Below are 20,297 nucleotides of genomic sequence, written 5' to 3' on the forward strand. Positions count from 1 at the left end.
TCCAGTGAGGCTACCACATGAGGCAACTAGTGAGGGATTAATCCTTTTATTAGGTCAGAGACCTCATCATTTAACCATCTGCAAATGAGATTACAGGATAGGCAGAGGAGTGCTTCGCTGATTCCCTCAGCGTTTCTTAATCCAATCAAGTTTGTATTAAAGATGATCCCAGCCAGGAAATGAACCTGGAATCTCCCACATGAGAGGCGAGCGCTCTACCACTGAAACATATACCCTTAGCTGCGGCGGGTCTGGTTTAGTCGGCACAGAAATGAAGCAAACAGTGGAAACAGCTCTCAAAACTGTTGACGCTGCTTTGTTACAATACTTCAGACATTCAGCCGCGGTTTACCAATTTACATAAAAACATCAATAACAACAACAAAAACCAAGCAAGGGGTAGAAGAGATGGATCAACAGTTAAGAGCACTTGCTGTTCTTCTAGAGGACTGGGTTCAACTCCCAGCACCTTGTAGCAGCTCACAACTGTCCGTGACTCCACCTCTAGGTGGGACCCAGCACACCCTTCTGGCCAGATACACATGCAAGCAGAACACCCTTACACAAAATAATAAAGTAAAAAAGCATATTTATTAGCGTGCAAGTTTGCACTTGCTTTTAATAAATGGTAAATTGTATGTATACCAAAGAATTGTTTGAAAATAAATTTATCACTTATAGTCATTGAAAAAAGAATGGAATAAATAGAACTCAAAATTCAGCTCTCTGTGATCCTTTGGACACCTCTAGAGACAAGAATCTTCTCTAAGTCCTTGAAAGAAAACAGTCTGAATGAGTGACCAAGGATGTCCCAGAAGCTCCAAACCTGAAGAAACATCCCAGCTCCTGGCCTGTGGGTAGGAATGCTGCAGGAAACAGCTACAAGAAATAGATCTTTCTAGGCCTTGTTCAAACTGGGGATATTGATGGAAGCACCGAGCATGCCTTCCAGCTGTCAGCACACTTGGTGCATGGTGACAGGATGGTGCCTGGAACTTGAGACACGAGAGACAAGAGGCACAGCCCTCAGTTGGGCTCCTGGCCCCAAGACTGGGTGTCTCCAGGGCACTGACATTTGGGTCACCTCTCCACCAGGGTGCCACTTCTTCCTAGTTTCCCGTATGGCTGCTCGTTTTCCTTTATGGTCATCCCCTGGTTCCAGCACCAGGTTGGACATGTTTCTCAGGCCCCTTCACATGAAGCTTTGTGACACAGGCTTGGCTCCTCATCCTCCCCCCTCCTATGATAGGAATATCTCTATCCCAATGTCTCACATGAACTGTAGGTTTTAAAGATCTTCTAGATCTTAATATAGAAGCCACACAAATACGACCACAGAAAGAAGCTTCAGTGAGTCTCCTTCTACACACCCCCAGCTAGAGAGAGCCAGAGGTGAGAACATCGCTGGTCCCAGGTGAGTGGCCAGAGAGTCCGGGGACAGATGAGAGGCTAAGATGAAAGGTTGAAACTCATCTCCCAGAAAGATCTCTATGTCCTTATACTACTGGCACGAGTCTTCCTGTCCTCTCTCTATTCCTTAAAAGAGAACGGCAGCCTAAAAACTAGTCTGTGAGTCTCAGCATGGGCCCTTGAGTGACACTGATGGATGCCCTGTTAGCATGACCAATCAGCCGCTCTGGGTGGAGCAGAAGTGACCAATGGCGTCTAACACACAAAACATTCAGATCTTTAAGTTAAGCTAGGTTCTGAAAGTCAAAGGCTCAGAGATACTGGTCTTTCTAATGAACTCTGAAGGCTGCCTGGGCTCGCGGGGAGCTTTTTGCAGGCAAGTGTGAAGAGACTGTGAGTGATCATGACGGAACTGACATCACAGCCCTGATCCTGGCTGTATAACATTCATGTCATGTCTTTAGGACCTGACCCAGAGGAGAAAAGCACTCCCCAGTCCTCAGCAGGGACACAGTGTTCACATTTAATGGCCATGTCACCTTTGGCCCTGTCCATGGGCCATCTTGGTTGGACTCTGCTACTTGCTACCTTGGTGCCTTTAAACACGAACCTAACTCTTCTGAGTCCCAGTCCCACCACCTGTGAAAAGACTGTAAGAACTTACACGACTTGGGAGGGTATCTTGGCACTCAAGTGGACTTCATACATGTGCAGCAGGGCATACCTGGGAGAGGCCACACTTCACCTACGTGCACACCACCATCAGTACGGTTACTTCACAGAGTCTTGGCACCAGGGCGATGTGGACATAAGGCTCCATCCTCCGCAGGAAACGTGGCGTGGGTGGTACCCAGTCATTGCTTCACACTTGGCATTTACTACACCAGATAGGAAATGATCACTTCTACTCTGGGCCAGAGGAAGAGCCAGGACACGGTGTTTTCCTCAGAGCCATGGCAAAGGTAGCAGCCTTGCTTCCGGAACCTGGAGCAGAAGCTAGCATCCTGGGGTCTGCTTCCACTGTGATCACAGGTCTGCCAGGAACTTGAATGTGAAAGTCCTTTGGGGGGGGGGGGGCGGTTCTCAGGCCAGGGTCTAATCAGCGCTCATGTTGGTATCAGGGGTCTGGGCAAGCACAGAAGGGCAGACTTGGGAGTAGAGTCTCAAGGTGATTCACTCCTCCCCCCATATTAAGAAGATGGTTAGTTTATTTGAAAAGTGAGGAGATGCATTGTGGAGCTCTGTGGGGTGGACAACAGTGACCAAGGCCAGCCTTGTTCAGTCCAGGGGATGCTGGAAGCAAGGCTCCCCAGGAAGGGGCAGATGCAACAGATTCCATGTTTTATACTTGATTAAAAAAAAAATAAAACAAATCATTGAACACCAGCTGGTCAGCTTGCAGAGAATAAGGGATCGGCCTTGAATGGGATGTCCATATAATAATCTTCACAAGAGGCTCAGGGGTCTCCAAGAAAGAAGGGGTGGAATGCTCAAGTTCCTTGCCAGGATCGAGGAAACAGTGTTTACCAAACACAACAAAGCCGTGGCACATATGAAGTCACAGCAGTTGTGACAGTACACACAAGGCCTGAAGGAGCTCCAGGCAGATAAAATTCCAGGGCGGGGTGGGGGTAGGTGGAGGGTGGGAGTAGGTGGGCACGAAATCCCACCCTTAACTGCAGAGACAGAGACAGGGATAGTTGGCTTCTTTAATGACGTGACTGCTAGGAGGCTGAACACAGTTCAGAGCAGACCCTGTTCACAAGACTAACTGGACAACAGCAACTGGACTCCATGTGCCAAGGAGAAGTAAAGAAGGAATCTCAGTGTCTGGTGGGAAGGGATGGGAAGAGTTGGGGAGCTCAAGTGACTAAGTTCAAAATATGTTGTATGAAAATGCTGTTTAAATAACATTGTACCAAAGAGAACTGTAATAATCCCAACAGGGAAGGAAACGGCGACATTACAGAGCTAAGAGGACACCTAAGAAAATGTGCTGCACCCTAGTTTCTAAATATGGCCCAATTCTGTCGCCCAACTCATTACAGAAGGACCGTGGTGCTCCCTTAGCTAGTATGCCTCTGAGGTAGAGCACAGGGGAAACACAGTCATGGGACAGACTCTGGGTCCACAGTAGCCACACATCTGCTCTAGGAACAGGGGTGTCACGACACGGGCTGGAGTTCTAACCTGGTGCAGCTGGGACTCCAGCCAGCAGGAGGAATGGGTTACCCAACATTGGAGTGTATGCCCATAGAGGCCCCCGGCCTGGTCCTGACCACTACACCCCTTCAGGCCTCTTAGTTGAAGTCTAGACACTTTGGAGTGATGAAGCCCAGCTACACTCTGTCCACAGTCTGACCTATAGAAGCCACAGTGAGGTGACAGGTTAGGGGTTGGGTGACAGGAATAGCAAAGGACTGGAGCAGATTTCAATGACACTTCCGGTGAGATTTTCGGAAGTAGACCTGCATGGTGTAGACCTGCGTGGCGAGCTTCTAGGAACTACTGGCCTGAGTTCAAATATTTCACTATCTTACCATCAGCTTTTGCATCCCCAGCCTCTCTTGTACACCCTGCATTTCCAGTAAGCGAACACAGGCGGGCAACACAGAAGTACCCCCTCCCCCCCAACAGACTTTCCTGGAAGTATTTCCACAGAAATATTGGAAACATGTATAATTGAAGGCATGCAGTCATCCAAATAATGAATGAGAATTCTGCAAGGAGAGATGACAAGAATTCAGTGGAGTTTTACTGAAAACAGTGGGTTCTAGATACTGAATACAATCAAACTGAACAGCAGGGTCACCAAGGTAGACAAGATAGCATTTCACACTGATGGTGTGGCTAAAAGCTAAGAGGATTGATCTTAACCTAAGGCATAATTGGGAAGCGAGGTAGAAGGATGGGGGGGGGGTATTTTTTGAGACAGGGTCTCATTGTGTAGCTCTGACTGTCCTGGAACTTACTGTATACACCAGGCTGACCTCAAACTCAGAGAGCTGCCTGCCTCTGTTGCCTCTGCATTCGAAGCCCTGGGACCAAAGGCCTGTACCATTAAGCCTGGTGCAAGAGAGAGAGGAAGAGAGGAGAGGCAAGAGGGAAAGAGGGAAGAGAAACAGAAAGGGGGAGGGATGGGTGGAGAGAGAAATTAGAACTATCTCAATGGGAGTAAGCAAATACCTTAAGGCCTTAGACCACAAACATTTCAACTGCTTCCTCTAAATCTTCCTGCCTTCAGCCCAGCAGCTCAGCTTCCACTAAGGTGGAGTCCCTGGTAGTCTTATCCTCCCAATGGTGGGTGACACACTTAGCAACCACTTCCAGTTTCCCCAAAATGCAGGGTCATTCAGAATCTCATCTCTTCAGGCTTGTGGAGAATGCAAGTGCCCTCCAGAGTGTACCAGACCCTTACTTCTGAGTCTGGGATGTAAGCGCAGATTAACCCGAAGCCCCAGCATTTTGTGTTAGACTCGATTTAAGAATTTTCCGAACGGTCTGATGCCATTTTCATGTGAGCGTCACCTAGTGTCACTACTTGGGTTACCCAGTGACACTTTCACATCTGCATTATCAAGTTCCCTACCTTTTGGGGCATCGAGTACCTCCCTAGTACCCAGAGTCTCAGCTTCAGAATATGCCACAATTGTCAACTCCCTTGCTCTTCACTTCAGCCTGTCAGACACTTTGCCAGCACCCAAGGGCATCCAGAGAACCTCTTACTTTGGGGTGTCAATGTCCAGCCTTTTGTGGGCAAAGAAGACTTGCATAATTCAGACAATTTAAGTTGAAGGAAAAAACAAAACAAAACCTCACAAGGCCCTTTCTGGCCTTCACCACATTAATAATCGATTTCTAAAACTTTTATACTTTGGTAAGAACACTTGCCATGAGATCTGCTCACTGAGGAATTTTTTCTCTTTTTGCTGGGGATGGAGGTCACACCCCTCTATATACCTAGGCAGCCATATTCTCAACAGCTCCTAGCAGAGCTCCTTATGCACTGTGCAGTAATTGCATGTGCCCTGGGGGCCACGTGACACAATGGATCTCCAGGACGCACATTTAAGTGAGCATTCAGTTTCATTTAAACGAGATGAATACACTTGGAAAAGCTAAATTTTACCCCACAAGCTTTTCTCTTTTTTTTTTCATTATTGAATTTTCATCTATTTGTCAATAAAATTCCCTTCAAGTTTTTCTTATAGGTCTACTATGGCTCTTAAAGAAAAAGAGCAGAGTTGACAAAATGATGAACTGCCCAAACCAATCACTACCAAGGTCATCCAAGGTGAGCCAGGCCCTGGCCCTTCATGCCAGTGTTTGACCAGTGTGACAATTCCTCAGGAGACGTGGAGTTAATGTGAATTTTCACAGTGGAGGTACAGCAACGTTCTATAGGCAAAGCACCCACACATATAAAATAAAAACAAGTAAATTTTTTTAAAAAAGATTATTTTGGCATGTAATCATTGAAAATTGCACACATGCAAGACAATACATCTTGACTATTCCTGCCTCCCCTGGATTCTTCAGTTCTCCCAAGGTCACTTCCCCATCACCCCTCCCTCCCAATTTAATACCCTCCCATTAATTATTATAAACCCACGGAATCCAGTTCGTACTGCCCACATACATGTACACACTATCATGTGGTCAGGTGCAACAAGCTCCTGTGTGTTTTTAAACAGAGGGAAACTGGTTCCAAGCAGAACAGCAGCAGCAGGTGGGTTTATTTAGTACGAGCTGGGGAAAGAGCAGACTCAGTGCGTGGGCCAGCATTCCTGAGGCAGCAGTGACAAACCGAAGCTGTTATTTCCCTTGGCACTTACTGTTGGTGCCCGGCATGCCAGGCATTGCCAGGCATGCTTTTTGGCTTTGAAGGATGAGGTGAGTTTTCTCCTTATCTCGGTGTGCTTCTCAAGGGAGTCTGATTCCAGGAAAAAGAGTACACACTCGATGCAGGGCCACCAAGGTGTCTGTGAGAAAGGGCTCTTGTGGTACAGCCCTGATGTCAACTACAGAGTGAGTGGCGCTGGACCCTCGTCAGGCACCCCGAACTATTGCCCTTTTCTGACATTGTCTGACTCATCCTTAACTGGCAACTGCTCTTAATATCTCTTTAAGAAGTCACCACTGGCCGGGCGATGGTGGAGCACGCCTTTAATCCCAGCACTCGGGAGGCAGAGGTAGGCGGATCTCTGTGAGTTCGAGACCAGCCTGGTCTACAGAGCTAGTTCCAGGACAGGCTCCAAAGTTACAGAGAAACCCTGTCTCGAAAAACCAAAAAAAAAAAAAAAAAAAAAGAAGTCACCACTGTGGGGTCACACGTGGTTGTTATTATTACATTAAAGCGATTAGTGAAGGATGGGAATTAAAAGAAGCCAAGCTGTCAGAATCCAGATGCTCATGGGTCCCCACGCTTCTGAGGCTGAGTTGTGAGTCATCAGCACGGACCAGAGGGAATGTGGCATCCTTCCAAGTCCAAGTAACAGATGGATCATCCACACAGCTCCTGCCTCCCAGAGGACCAGAGGCATGAACTCCGGCTGTAGAACTGTCTTAGCAAAGGAGAACAGGAGGGAGTTTAGGAAGCTCTTCATGGAGAGGACGACAGGATGAGTTCTCTAAGGGCTGTTCATTAGCTATCAAGTCCTCCCCCTTGGCTGTTCTAGACATTACTAGGTCTCCGCGCGGTGTTTCCCGACACCCGGCGCATGGCACTGTCAGAATTGCGCCATATCTCAGCCAACTGCCTGTCCTCTTCTGGGATCCATGGTCAGAGCCAGCCCTAGCTAGACTAGCTTGTACAGCTCTGGGCTTAGAGTATGGAGCTAGGCTTGCTCTAAGAAGGTGCTACGTGATGGATAAATGATGAACGGAGAGGCAAAGTGCAGCCACACTTACGGAGGGCAGTGCCTCTTCTGGGATACAGTAAGGGAAAGGGTGAAGTCTGAGGACCACACTGGAGAACACACCATGATCAGTGACGATGAGTCTTTAAGACAGGATGCTGCCCTTGTATGTATTAACTGTCACCTGAATCGTCTGGGGGGAAAAAAAAAATCTCTTTTGAGTACCCGTTTTTATTAGATCAGTCTGTGGGTATATTGGTAAGAGATTATCTTGATGACTAGTTGATATAAGAGGTCCAGCCTACTCTGGGTAGCACTATCCCTGGGCAGGTTGTCCTGGTAACTTAGAGAAGCGAGCTAGAGAGGGAGTTGGCAATCAGTTCCCGCCCTGATTTTCCACAATGAGAGGCTGTAACCAGAAGACGTCAGACGTTTCCTGTGAGTTGCTTTTGGTGGGCATCACAGTCATAGGACGGTGGCTGGAATGGGTGTGAGCCAGGGAGCCCGGCAGTGGGTGCTCAGGTTATGTCTTTACACTGCAGATCTTGCACCTTCTTCCCACCCCGTCTCTCTCGACAGGGAAAGGAGCCCTCCTACAGCCATGCCTTGCCTTGTAGTGACAAGACCTCTAGATCTTTTGATGAAGAATGTCCTCAGCCTGTTTGGCATGGCCCTGCCACCAAGAGGGGACAGGACACACCTTTATAGTCAAAACTGTACATTTTGCTAGACTAACCACAACAATCCTATGCTTATCACTGGTCAAATGGGCTCTGCCATAACCTCTCATATAACTCCGCTATCAAAGTAGTCCACGCTGAACAACCTCAGACAGCGGGATAATGCATATCTGCTTACGGGCCCACTGTATCCCATACACATCCTGGAACATGCTTTGAGCACCCTACGTGTCTAGGTGCAGACCCAGCACAGAAGCATTAACTGAAGTGACCTGATACTGGAAACTGACTCTAAGCATCACACACAGGGTGCTGAAGGCAGCTGGCCTGGCCTTCTCAAGTGTGAGGGAAATGTAGGCTTTGGGCTTCGTACAGGTGTGGCCTTCAGCTGGTTTATTGGTCAGCAGCATCCTGGCCAGGCGTTTCTGTGTCTGCATCAGTGCCATTGGATTTACCTTTCATCAGTGGGAAGCTCACAGAGCTATCCCTGTGATGTGATCGAGCTATCCTGGTCCCACTCCCATTGACGGTCCGCTGAGTGGTCATTCATGGAGGAAATGCTATTGTTTTTAGGCAGCCTAAGCTCTGTGTTTTGGTGAAGGAAGACCATTCGAATTGTACACAGCACTGCTCACTGTCAGGCCCTCTGGGAAAGCATCAGCGGCAGATCCACTCAGAAATGTTGCTTAGGTCATGACATTGTGAAACTGGTTCCTATCCCAAAACAAAGGAGTAAGTAGCCACAGAGGACCCAGCCTCATGCTAAGCATCCCGGGCTCAGAGTACACCAGCCCTGTGTTTGATACAGTTGGATCTAGGCTCTGCATCCTGGTCAATTCCTATCTACCAGAAATATCCTGGGATGGTGTCCTGAGAAGAAAGAACGCTCTCTCTCTCTCTCTCTCTCTCTCTCTCTCTCTCTCTCTCTCTCTCTCCCTCTCCCTCTCCCCTCTCTCCTCTCTTTTTCTATGTCCCTTCCCCCTTCTCTCTCTGCCCACCTCCTTCTATGTATTTGTGTGGGGTGTGTGTGTGTGTGTGTGTGTGTGTGTGTGTGTGTGTGTTTGTTGTAGAATGTAGCTACTGCAGCCGCTGCCGCTGCGTGAACTCTTGGGGTGGAGAAAAGGCATGGCAAGGGCTAAAAGGTGCAGAGCTAAATGCTTGTCCCAGAAGAGGCTTGAAGTTGACCTCTCTCCCTAGCAACATGTTGGCTTCCTAGACCAGACCTAGGCCCTGGCGTCCCTCTGAAAATACCTCGAACATGACACACTTCTAGGTGGGTCCAGGACACCACTGTTAACTGAGAAGGAAATTCCCTGCGGCAGTCATTGGGGGTTAGGAAACTCCACCGGGAGACCCTGCCGTGAATTCTGCTTCTGCTGTTCTGTCAGGTAATCATGGACCTTCTGCTTCCCAGGGACAGGAAACCTACTTCCCAGTCCCTTTGGGATCCAGTGGGGCCAGGCATAGCTTTGATCAACAGACTGTGGGAAGTGTGAGAGCCAGTAAGATATGCATCACTTCTGGGCTATAACATCGCCTACTTGAGGGAAATCCTCCATTGCACCTGCATCCATAGCCTCTAGTGGTGTTGGTAGCCGGTGAGGGAGCCTGCAACCTGGAAGAAGGGGAAGGGACTGGCCATTCTAGCCACAGTGCGTGAGAGTGTTTGCGTGAGAAAGACACTGGTACTTCAGGTCCTTGTGCCTTAATTTGTTACGGTTCCCTGAGTCCTACAAGATGTCAGTGTTAGAAGGAGAAGTGAAGGGACAGAGCAAAGCAGAGATACTGTTTCATGTATCGGTTCTAAAACAGATATGCAAATCATGCTTACCCTTTTCCTCTGGCTCTAAAATCTGTATATTCACGAAGATATTTTACGCTTTTTTTAAACGAAAAGTAGAGAAGATGGATTAGTCTGTTATGCAAACCTGAGAAACTTGAGTTGGATCCCCAGTAACCATATAAAAAAGCTAAGCATGGCTGTGCCTCCTTGTTCAGTTTTATGTAATAACCCCGCCTGACTGTTCAACTGTAGAATAAACACGCTGAACTTCTGGTGCTGTGGCTTCTCCATCAGAGAGAGCTCTCCATAACTCCCCATCCCTGCTTTTCTGTGTTCCTGTGTCTTAGTCACTGCTCTTTTGCTGGGAAGGGACCCCATGGCCAAGGCAACACTTAGGAAAGAAAGCATTTGATTAGGAGCTTGCTTGCAGTTTCGGAGGCTTCGTCCGTGGCAGAGAACATGATGGCACATGTGGTATTGGACCAGTAGCTGAGAGATAACATCCTGGTCCGTAGACAGGAAGAGTTGACACTGCGCCTGGCTTGGGCTTTTGAAACCTCAGAGTCACCAGTGACACACACCTCTTCCAAGGCCACACCTCCTAATCCTACTCCTTCCAAATAGTGCCATTCCCTGGTGACTAAGCATTCAAATATATGACCCTACGGGGACCATACCACATGCCTGTCATTTCTTTCAACTGTCACCCATAGTCAGGCTTCCAGGACCCAAGCTGTGAAAGGACATGGCACTCATGAGCCTCCGAGGACTTTCCATATAAAGTAAATGATTTGCTGAATCTGGTCTCATACACACACCACCTATCAGGCCCCCACTGATTCTGGAGGTGTCATATTCTGTCCCCGGGTGCATTATTCTCATCTGCTTATCAACGGGCTCAACTCCGCTGGTTCTGAGTAAGGCCTTGAACAGAAGGCTGTATCACTGGTCCATCCTGTAAGGCCAGATGCTCTGCTACATGGGTCACACATAGCAGAGGGTCAATGGCGCTTGAAGGTCAGTGAAGATGGGATGCCGTTTGCAGCCTTGGGCATATCTGGCCTTTATAATCCTGGAGCAAGACCTAGCATTTCTTTTCAAATAACTGTTCTCTAAAGAAGTGCATATTGGGAGCTGGCGAGATGGCTCAGCAGTTAAAAGCACCTGATCTTGCGGGGGGACCTGGGTTTGATGCTCGGCACCCACATGGCAGCTTACAACCCTCTCTTCCACCAGTTATAGACACCTGACACTGTCATTTGAACTCGGAGGGCACCAAGCACACATGTGTACATGTGAGCAAAACGCTCTTCTCCTGGAGTTCGCTGAGCCAAAAGCTCACGCCCACCTAGCTTCACACAGCCCAGTGCATCGCCTACCAAAACACCACAGTCTGCCTTTTGAGCTGCTGCAAGTCATTGATGACGCCATCCTGGGTACTGCCAAAGGAGGCGGCATCATGGACGGAGATGTTTTGGTGTCCCCTGGACTTATCTGTGGTACCTAATGGAGAGGACAGTGAACAGAGAGCAGATTGGTAGAAGAATGCTCGCTGTGTGACACCAGTGTGCGGCCAGTAGCCCTGCTGGCTCCTTTAGCTCTGCATTCTTGAGAGGAGCCCTGGTGAGGAGTGACAGTCCCATGAAGGCTGGCATGACAGATGCAGATGCCACTCAGCGCTAGCTGGTGGAAGGCAGCATACCTGTTTTACAAACTCCACAGGGGGATTTGGCACAGAGCTAGAAATGTTCATCGACACAAGTCCAAGATCTCCCCTGGTTTGTCCTCAGCAGCTCACAAGGTGGGTGGATCGCATCTCTGCAAAAACAGTCCTCAGAGCACAGAAGGCTGTGTCCCCATCTCTGTGTACCTACTGAAGACAGCAGCTGATTCTCGGGACAAGAGCAACAATGTGGAAGGGAGCAGATTAAACATGGAGTTGGTTTTCCAACACTCATGGACTTAAAACACAGCATCCCTGTTTTACGGCACAGAGGGGATGCTCTTCTGGTTTTACCAGCAGAGGACCAGTCTCTTGCTACCTAGTCCATGGTGAAAGAGGCAGCTGAGAGTGTCACCCACGGAGAAGGGTTTGGATTGTTGTGGTGGTAGACCTAGGTTCCAGAGGGGGAGGGGTCTGAATAATGGGACCTGAAAATTAGGGTTGGGAAAGTGCTGAAGGGGACTGACTTTCACCTCAAACATGTGACATATAGGGTGTTTAGGAAGCCTGACCAACGCCCTAAAACCCAGAGTTTGAATTCATACAGAAATATCCTAAAGCCAGCTACAGAATACGGGAAAATCAAGACGACTGCTGAAGACACTGTGCAAACAACCTCAGCCAGCCCAGCAGCAAGGCTAGATCATGCCGGAATATCCCTGGATAGTGCATTTGATCATATGCAATCATAAGGCATCCGACCTTTCAATTTTACTTTACTTAAAGCTACAGCTACTAGAAGATTCTTCATTAGTTTTGTGGCTTCAATTTCAGCTGGAGAGCACTGATATATAAAAGTGGAGTCTGATCCTGGCTGCTCGCCGCCTAGCTGCTGGCCACCAGGACCAGCTCATCGACGCAAATCTTTCATAAAAGAAGACAGCTGAAAATGTCATCCTTACCCACTAGCAGGTTGGCATCCTCCCTTTATCCCCCAGCTTTCTTTTTTTCAAGAAACAAGTCCTTCCCATATGGCTGAACAGGTTGCAAACTGTACACGGACGACATGTCCAAGGGACAGGGTGCTGCTCATACCACAGATTTGTTTAGCTTTCACTGTCTTAGCCTGGCACATGGCAGGAAGAGCCTTGTTCTGACAAGATGGGTGTATTACAATGAGCTTCTAATAGGAGGGACTGCAGTGTATGGATGAGGGAGATGCCACTTTCTGATTCACACAAAAACTGTCGCGGGATTGTTGGCCCTGGCAGAACCTTGAGGCTTGCCTGCGTCTGCTCTAATGAACTGCCTTCTTGGGTTGGCTTTTATCCCTGCCAGAGGCCCAGCGTATACAATAGAAGGGCTTCGGTGAACATCCTGAAGCCTCAATCGTCCAAAGCATCACTGGTAACTGTGTGAGAGGAACCCAGTAACCAGCCAGCTCCGGGCTCAGGGTTGGCCCAGGATGGCCCACTTACCTTCTCATTTTTCTTGTCGTCTGGCTTGTACCCTGTGTTGACGGGGCTGGGTATGGACAGGCCAGCGATGGGCGTCCCTCCAACCTCCCCGCCGAGGTTGGCAGCACTGACGTTGGGAGGTGTGATGGCCGATGCTGCTGATGTAAAAGGAATGGCTGGCCAGGAACACATCTGCGTGGGGGGCTGCTGGCTGTGCTGCGGGGACACCACGGAGCGGGGGCGGAGGCTGGTGGCGGGCAGGCGGGATGGAGAAGTCTGAGTGCGCAGGGGCGACACGGTGGCAGTCGGTCGATCCAAGGCCTGGGCTGAAGGATGGGTAGCTGGAGAGACGTAGAATTGAAAGGTTAGTGTGCACTTGGCTATGTGATTGCAGGGCGCTTGCCTCTCAGGCTGACCTTTGACCTCTGAGGGTTCTGAATGCTCCAGATTTGCCTACCATTGCCAGAGGAGAAACTGAGGCCAAACAACCCTGAAATTACACTCTTTACTCTGGTTCAGGATAGTCTTTATCCCAAGTGCCCACGACATGCCAGGCCATATTAATCTAGTATTTTCTTATGATTTTATCATACTTTTTATATAATTTTTAAAAAAGTTTTTCAAGACAGGGTTTCTAAACTGTAGTTTTGGAGCCTGTCCTGGAACTAGCTCTTGTAGACCAGGCTGGCCTTGAACTCACAGAGATCCGCCTGCCTCTGCCTCCCAAGCACTGGCATGAAAGGTGTGTGCCGCCATCGCCTGACATGGTACTTAATTTTTACTAACAAAATTTGTACTATTCCAGGCTTCAGAAATATGAGACAAATATACAATGCAAACAATATCCTTAGGTTCTAAATATGCCATGAGTATAAAATACACTTGGCAATCTTAACAGTGTCTGCGGTGGGAGGCTTCTCCCATACCACACTCTAGTCCAGACCTTTGGCTATAAGCTGGTCCTTCCTGATGTCTGCCATGGTGTCTTAAGGCTATAGGTGATCATGAATATACAAGGCAATATAGAAAAAGGCTTGAGGTACTGGTTTCTTTAAAGCGATTATTTGAGGTTTCAGAGGGGTTGGAACCTAGCATTTGGATATCTCGGACAATGTGCCTCACATCTTGAGGGAAAGGCCCAGTATTTATATAAGTCAATGAAGGCACTGGGGTCGTTCATCACCCTGCGACTCTTGGTGAAGACCGTGGGCTCTTATGCCCTACTGCCCGAACCCTCCTTTACTCCAACCTTTCAGTCTTTGAGAAGAAGTGACAGCAGCCAACTAAAGCTATTGCCCTGGGACCCCAGAAACTCGTCTTTAGTGCTGCTCAGGGCATCCTATGCAGCCTTCTGTCTGCCTTCTAGAAAGACACAGGCAGTCAATGGAGACGCGTGGTGTGACCACCATCTGAAGTTTTGAATTGTCTCCTCCTATAGGTCCTGAGCACCACTTAATAGTCTATATAGCTCATTCATTTGTCACATATTAATTGTTCCTTGTCTCCCACTGCCCTGTCAGCTCAGCTTTAGGGAGCTGAAGACCAGGGCTGTTCAGTTTGCTAATATAATGCATTCCGCATCCGTGGAATGGCGCCAGGCATGTAGAAGATACTTAATACAGTTTTTAATGAATGAGTGATTACTTGAGAAGAGAGAGCTCCCTGTTGAAGCATCACTAATCATTTCACAGAAATTAATCATGAGAGAAGGAAAAAATGTCCAACGACACAGGCATGGCTCACTGCGCAGGCTGCCTAGATTCTGACTCACCAGTGATCCTGTTAGCTAGCAATGCCAAAGCATCTACATTGTCTTTGAAGTTGCAAGCCAGCAGAAGAAGCTGGTAGAGAACACATGCTCTGGTCTTTGGTCTATGGTTTGCACTTTGATGATGCCATGGTCTCACTAACACTGGTCCTCCCCACTCAGCTCCCTGATCTGTCCCTGGTTCCTGGAATCACCCTGGAACTCATCCAGGCCTGGGATATTCTCTGTGACTGTGCTTTTGATGCTTCTATCTCGAAAGCCCCATCATGAGCAACCCCATTCCACCTCTAGCTGAGGCTGCTCTTTCAACCTGTCCATCTCTGTCCTCTTATCTTGGCATTTTCCTTTGTAGAAAGCCAGTGTGAAATACATACACCCCACAGTTTGTGCTACCCAAAAGTTTTCTTTTCTCAAATTTAAAACGGGATGCCTTTCTTCATTTCTCTCCCCCACAGGTCCTGCTTTTTCTTCCCCTTCTTTGGTGGATTTTATTCCTTGCTTTGGAAGACCCTCCCCTGGCCCCTTCCTGACTCTCTCTGTCTGATTTCTTCATTTCTTGGTTACCTTTTATGAGCTAGTTTCCCTCCTCATCCCATCTGTTGTCTTGGGATCCCATGCCCTCCCTGGGTCTTCCAGCTAGTTCTGTGGCTCTTCTTTGTGGAGCAGTTTCTTCTGAATTGAAATCTTCTGTCCTTGAGGGATGCAGGGAAGCTTGCTTTTGTATTATTTTATTTACTCAAGAATTAACAAGACCTCCAAGTCTCAGGGAACTGAAGTTTAAAAGGCTCACAAGGCCCAGCCCGTAGGTGACATGTTCAGAGTAGGGCAGGGAGGGTGGAAGACTCTTAGGTGGACTGTGCAGCCAGCTGCAAGTATTCGGAACTCCTGAGTACTCCACTCATCATGCTCAGAGGGGCCTTTTGTGATGTGACTGCTATGGGGTCACTAATGTTCCTGTAAGTAACCCCTCACCTATGCTATGTTAAAGTATGTCCAGTAAGTCAAGTTGTTCACCAAGTTAAACTTTGGACTGCTAGTCTGCCATTGGTGTTTGGAATTTAGGGTTGGAGAGAAGCGGCAGGGAGTTCACGGGAAGGCACTGAATCCAACTGTCCTCTAGTCAGGTCACTGATTCTGCAGGACGCGGGGCACTGTGGCACCTGCCTTTGATGCCAGCAGTTGGGAGGCCATGGCAGCCTGAGCTCTGTGAGCCAGAGACCAGCGTGGTCTACGTACTGAGTTCCAGGCCTACCAGGGCTACACAGTGAGACTGTGCCTCAACGAAACATCCCCAGCAAACCAACAAACACTGCAGGAAGAAGGCGGAATAGTATGCGTGGGTCTGGAATAGCTTATGATCCACCCAGGGAAAGCACCCACCGCCTGCTCTTTTACAGTCCGTTATGAGAGTGGGGAGGGACAGAGTGTGGTGGCCAGAGAGAATGGGCTGGTCCAAGGTCAGCTGACATCATCTTAGAGGCTAACCAAGAAACAGCCAAATCTGTGCATGATCAATCCAGATGCTCTCGTCCCTTAAATCTTTTGATCCATTACTAGTTGGGTCAACCGCTATGGTAGGTGGGCCATATATAGAAATACAACTTTTTCTCTTTTTGTATACTGAGTTTGTACCTCGCAATGCTGAATTCATTTTTAAGTTGTAGGTGTGTGTGTGTGTGTGTGTGCGCGCGCGCACGTACACGCGTGTGTGTGTTCCTTACGGCTTTCCATGTCTAAGATCCATATGTCTACAACTAGGAAGTTTCATTCCTTTCCTCCCCATCTGTGTATCTTTCCACTTCGCCCCACCAGGAACTTCTAGTGCAGAACTGAACAGAAGCGATGGGTCATCTTCCTGGTATAGGGAAAGCCTTGGGTCTCTCACCACCAAGAGTGAGAGCATCTGTGTGTTCTCCCAGAGGGTATCATAATGCAAAAGCTCACTGCCATTCCTCATCTTCTAGAGTTCCTTAAATAAGGAGTAGACATTGTGTTCTTGGAGACACTCTTTTTGTTTTTAAGACAGTCACATTGTTTTGACCATTACCAACATGAAGCACCTAAGTTGTTTAATGTTAACACAGCCTTGCACTCCTGGATAACCCCACTTGGAGTTCCACCCTTCTCATTTGTTGCCCAACTAAATATGATCTGTGATTTTATTGTCTTACAGTTTTTTAAAATTAAAGTAATGTGGGCTTTATGGAAAAGGACAGGAAGTATTTCCCTCACCCCTCTCTTTATTTTTTTTTCCAAATTTCTAGGCAAGTCCAGAAAGTTGTTTCATTACTGCCCCATTGTTGTACATTTAAATTTAAATGTTATAATTTCTCCTTTGTTTTGTATAGTTTACCAGTGAAAGTCACATCTCCGCAGGACTTCCTTTGTGGGTATTTTAAAACTAGAGACTCAGTTTCTTTTATAGATACAGGCCTATTCGAGCTCTTTCTTGTCGACTGTGTCTGATGATAAATGTCTTTAAGGTCTATTGAGTATGTCTATTTCATCTACTGCGTGAACTCACTCACATGAAGACTTTACTATAAGATTTATTATCTGGCAGACTCTAAAATGATGCCACCCTTTGTTATTTCCGGAGATGTTGACTTTCAGATTTTCCCCTTTTTACTTAGATCAGGTGGCTGGAGGTTTATTAATTTGATTATTGACCTTTTCAAAGGACCCCCTTTTAGCTTAGTCAATTTCACTACCCTTTCCCTGTCTTGCTCTGCCGAGTTCTTTCCACCCCATTGCCGCCCATCACTCCATTTAGTCTACTGCCTATTAACTTGATAGGCTTCTTTCAGATAGTCCACGCTGGAAACAAAGAAAAAAAGAAAAAAAAAGATTGCATTGGCTGTATCCTATAAATTTTGATATGTTGTGTTTCTATTTATTCATCTCAAAAACATGTTCTACTTTTTATTTCTTCCTTGATCCACTGATTATTTTGAGGTATGTTATTATGTTTTCAAACAATTATTTGTGATACTGACTTCCAATTCAACTCCACGGTCGCCGGGGATGTAATCTGTGTAACCGAGTCCCTTTACACATGCTGAGATTTTACAGATCAAGGCCCAGCTATGGGTTAACATGGGAGTGGTATGTATGTGTGCACTTGAAAATAATGTGTATTTTGATGATGATGGGTAGAATAGTCCCTAAATGCTAATTAAATTAAGTGGTTGGAGCTATACTGGTGATCTATACTATTATCAATAGTTGATACAATTCTGAGAGAGACTGCAATTTTACTTTTGTGGATTTCCCTGTTCTGTCAGCAGCTTTATCTGTGGTTGCTTGTGTAGCTTTGGAGCTTTGTAATTTGGTGCATTAATACTTAGAACTGTTATGCCATCTTAATGAGCTCAGTCTTTGCCATCATGTCATCGTTATTATCCCTAGTGATTCGTGACTATAAATTCTCCTGTCTGACATTAGTAGATCAATTTTCTTTTGATTAATATTAGCATGGCACATTCCATCCTCATTACTGACAGGATCTATATTTGCATATTGTTTCACGAGCTATAATTAACTTATAACTTCCAAATCAATGCCTTTGGTCCTCTCCTGGCCATCCTGAAAGGTGAAGCAGGGCAGAATATTTAAGCTGCTTGTCATGCATCTTCCTTGGAGTTTGAATGAGGTGACTCAGTACTTTTATCTTAGCCCTCACACACAGGTGACAAGGGAACGGACTGGATGGACAGAGGGATCCGAATCTCACTGCTGGCAAGTCACCTGACACCTTGGAATCCCACTTTCTCTTGTATAAAATAAGGAGCAGAGAAGCAATTACGGTGAGACTGTCATCTCTATGCAGTAGGCATCTACATATGTGCACCTGTGCAGACATGCACTGCATCACCCATGAGATGCAGCAGCACAGGTACAGGCATGCAGTGTCTGGGCTGCAAGTGGCAGGAACACGTAGCTCTGATCCTCTCCTCTTAATCCCAACTGTGACTTTAAAATAGGAAGATGTGTCTCTTGTTCATAGCACAAGGTGGTATTGCTTTGTTTGCTTGCTTTTAATAAAATCCAGGAATGCAACCCAAGCTCTCTATGGGTCTATTTAGACCAGTTACTTCTAATGTCATGATCTGTATGACTAAACTTAAGCCTTCCGCCGTACTACAGCTATCCTCTTTTACCTATGTTTTCTCTATTTCCTTCTGCATTCTTTCTTTGGGACCAACTGCGCGCGTCTGCCACATAGTTTGTCTCCTTTACATTCTGTTCCTGTGGGGAATGGCTTCTTGCATCTTTCTGTCCCCGCGGCCCTCTAGAGCCACTGTGCAGCTCTTTGCCCACAACAGAAGATCTGACAGCAGGACGCAGCACTTCCCTTTCCACCCTGCTTCTGTCTTTAAATTATTAGAGATTTTGATTTTATATCAGTTTAAATCCCATAGCCCAGTATTGTCTTGACTGTGTTTAAACTCTCCGTTGAATTTTAGATATTTAAATAAGAAAAAAACCTTATACTTTTATTTATGTAACTACCATTTCTAGTGCTTTTTATTACTTGCAATGTGGAGATCTACTCTTCCAACTTCTTTAAGCGAACTTTGAACAATTCTAATAGTACAGCTCTATTTCTGATAATTTCTGTAGGTTTCACTGTCTGAATGACAAGTTACTTTTTTCACTTTTTTCTGGGTATAAAACCGTCCTCCACGGCATCCTCACCTGGCCTCTTTACTCGATGCCTGCGCCATTCCTGTTTCATCGCTGCCACCGCACTATTTCTCTGGCTACTTTTAAGATTTCCTTTATCACTGATTTTGAGCCATTTGATGATGATTTGCCTTGCTGCAGTTTTTTTAAGCTTCTTTTGTTTTAGAGCCCACTAATTGCTTTAAGGTATGAATTTATGATTTTCATCAAACTTCGAGCAACTTTGGTCCTCATTCCTTCAGATTATATTTCTATCCCGCCTGATTGTCATTTGAGAGCTCAAATTATACACATGCTGGGTCATCTCAGGCGGTCCCACTGTTCACTGACGCTCTGTTAACTTGTATGATTTTAATTTTTTGAGAATTTCGCGGATTGCCCTTCTCTCTCCACAGTGCACACAACACGTTTACATACTACGAGAGCTAGTCCACAGGGATGAGGTTTCCCGGTCAGCTCAAGGTCAGATCCTCTGAGTCCTGCATCTGATGTGTGTGGTGGCTTTAGCAACAGGGTCTTACGTCAAGTTCTGTGAGGCAACCAAGGGCAACAGCAATTGCTTACGCAGGTTGAGGAGTTTCTTGAACTCTTCTGACTGACAACTCTTAGAGATGTTTTCTGACCAGCAACTTCAAGGGAGGTTTTCCATACCTGACCCTGGGAATCTTGTTAGTCTATTGTTCATTATCACTTCAAGTGGCAGACCTTCATTTAATATGTAACACACAGAAAAATATATACACACATATGTGTATGTATATCACTATCTATTTATATTATATATGTATTTTGAAGTAGGCTTATAAAATTCTGTTTCCCTATAGCTTTTCCAAACATTCTTCTTGTAATTTATTCCTCTTCCCTTCCTTATTTGCAGGGAGCACTCCACTGCTGTTTTCCCATTTCCCCTTCCATAGCACCCGTGTCCTTAATCCTTTCTCTAGTGTCCCTCATCTCACCATGGCCCTCCAGGTGATAGACTCACCTCACGT

The 20,297-nt window shown here is 46.8% G+C and overlaps 1 protein-coding gene across 1 annotated transcript in view; it reads right to left on the bottom strand.

The window, feature by feature from the left end:
• The window catches only part of Sh3rf3 (SH3 domain containing ring finger 3), a 260,865-nt gene that overhangs the window by 13,677 nt on the left and 226,891 nt on the right, over positions 1 to 20,297 (bottom strand). The window contains exon 8 of the mRNA XM_041656365.1: positions 12,873 to 13,192. Within this exon, the coding sequence (XP_041512299.1) occupies positions 12,873 to 13,192 (320 nt within the window). The remainder of the gene's footprint in view (positions 1 to 12,872; positions 13,193 to 20,297) is intronic.

The sequence above is a fragment of the Microtus oregoni genome, unplaced genomic scaffold, assembly GCF_018167655.1.
Source record: "Microtus oregoni isolate MIOR12 unplaced genomic scaffold, Mior012 000007F_ref0000211, whole genome shotgun sequence".
In the NCBI taxonomy this organism is placed as follows: Eukaryota; Metazoa; Chordata; class Mammalia; order Rodentia; family Cricetidae; genus Microtus; species Microtus oregoni.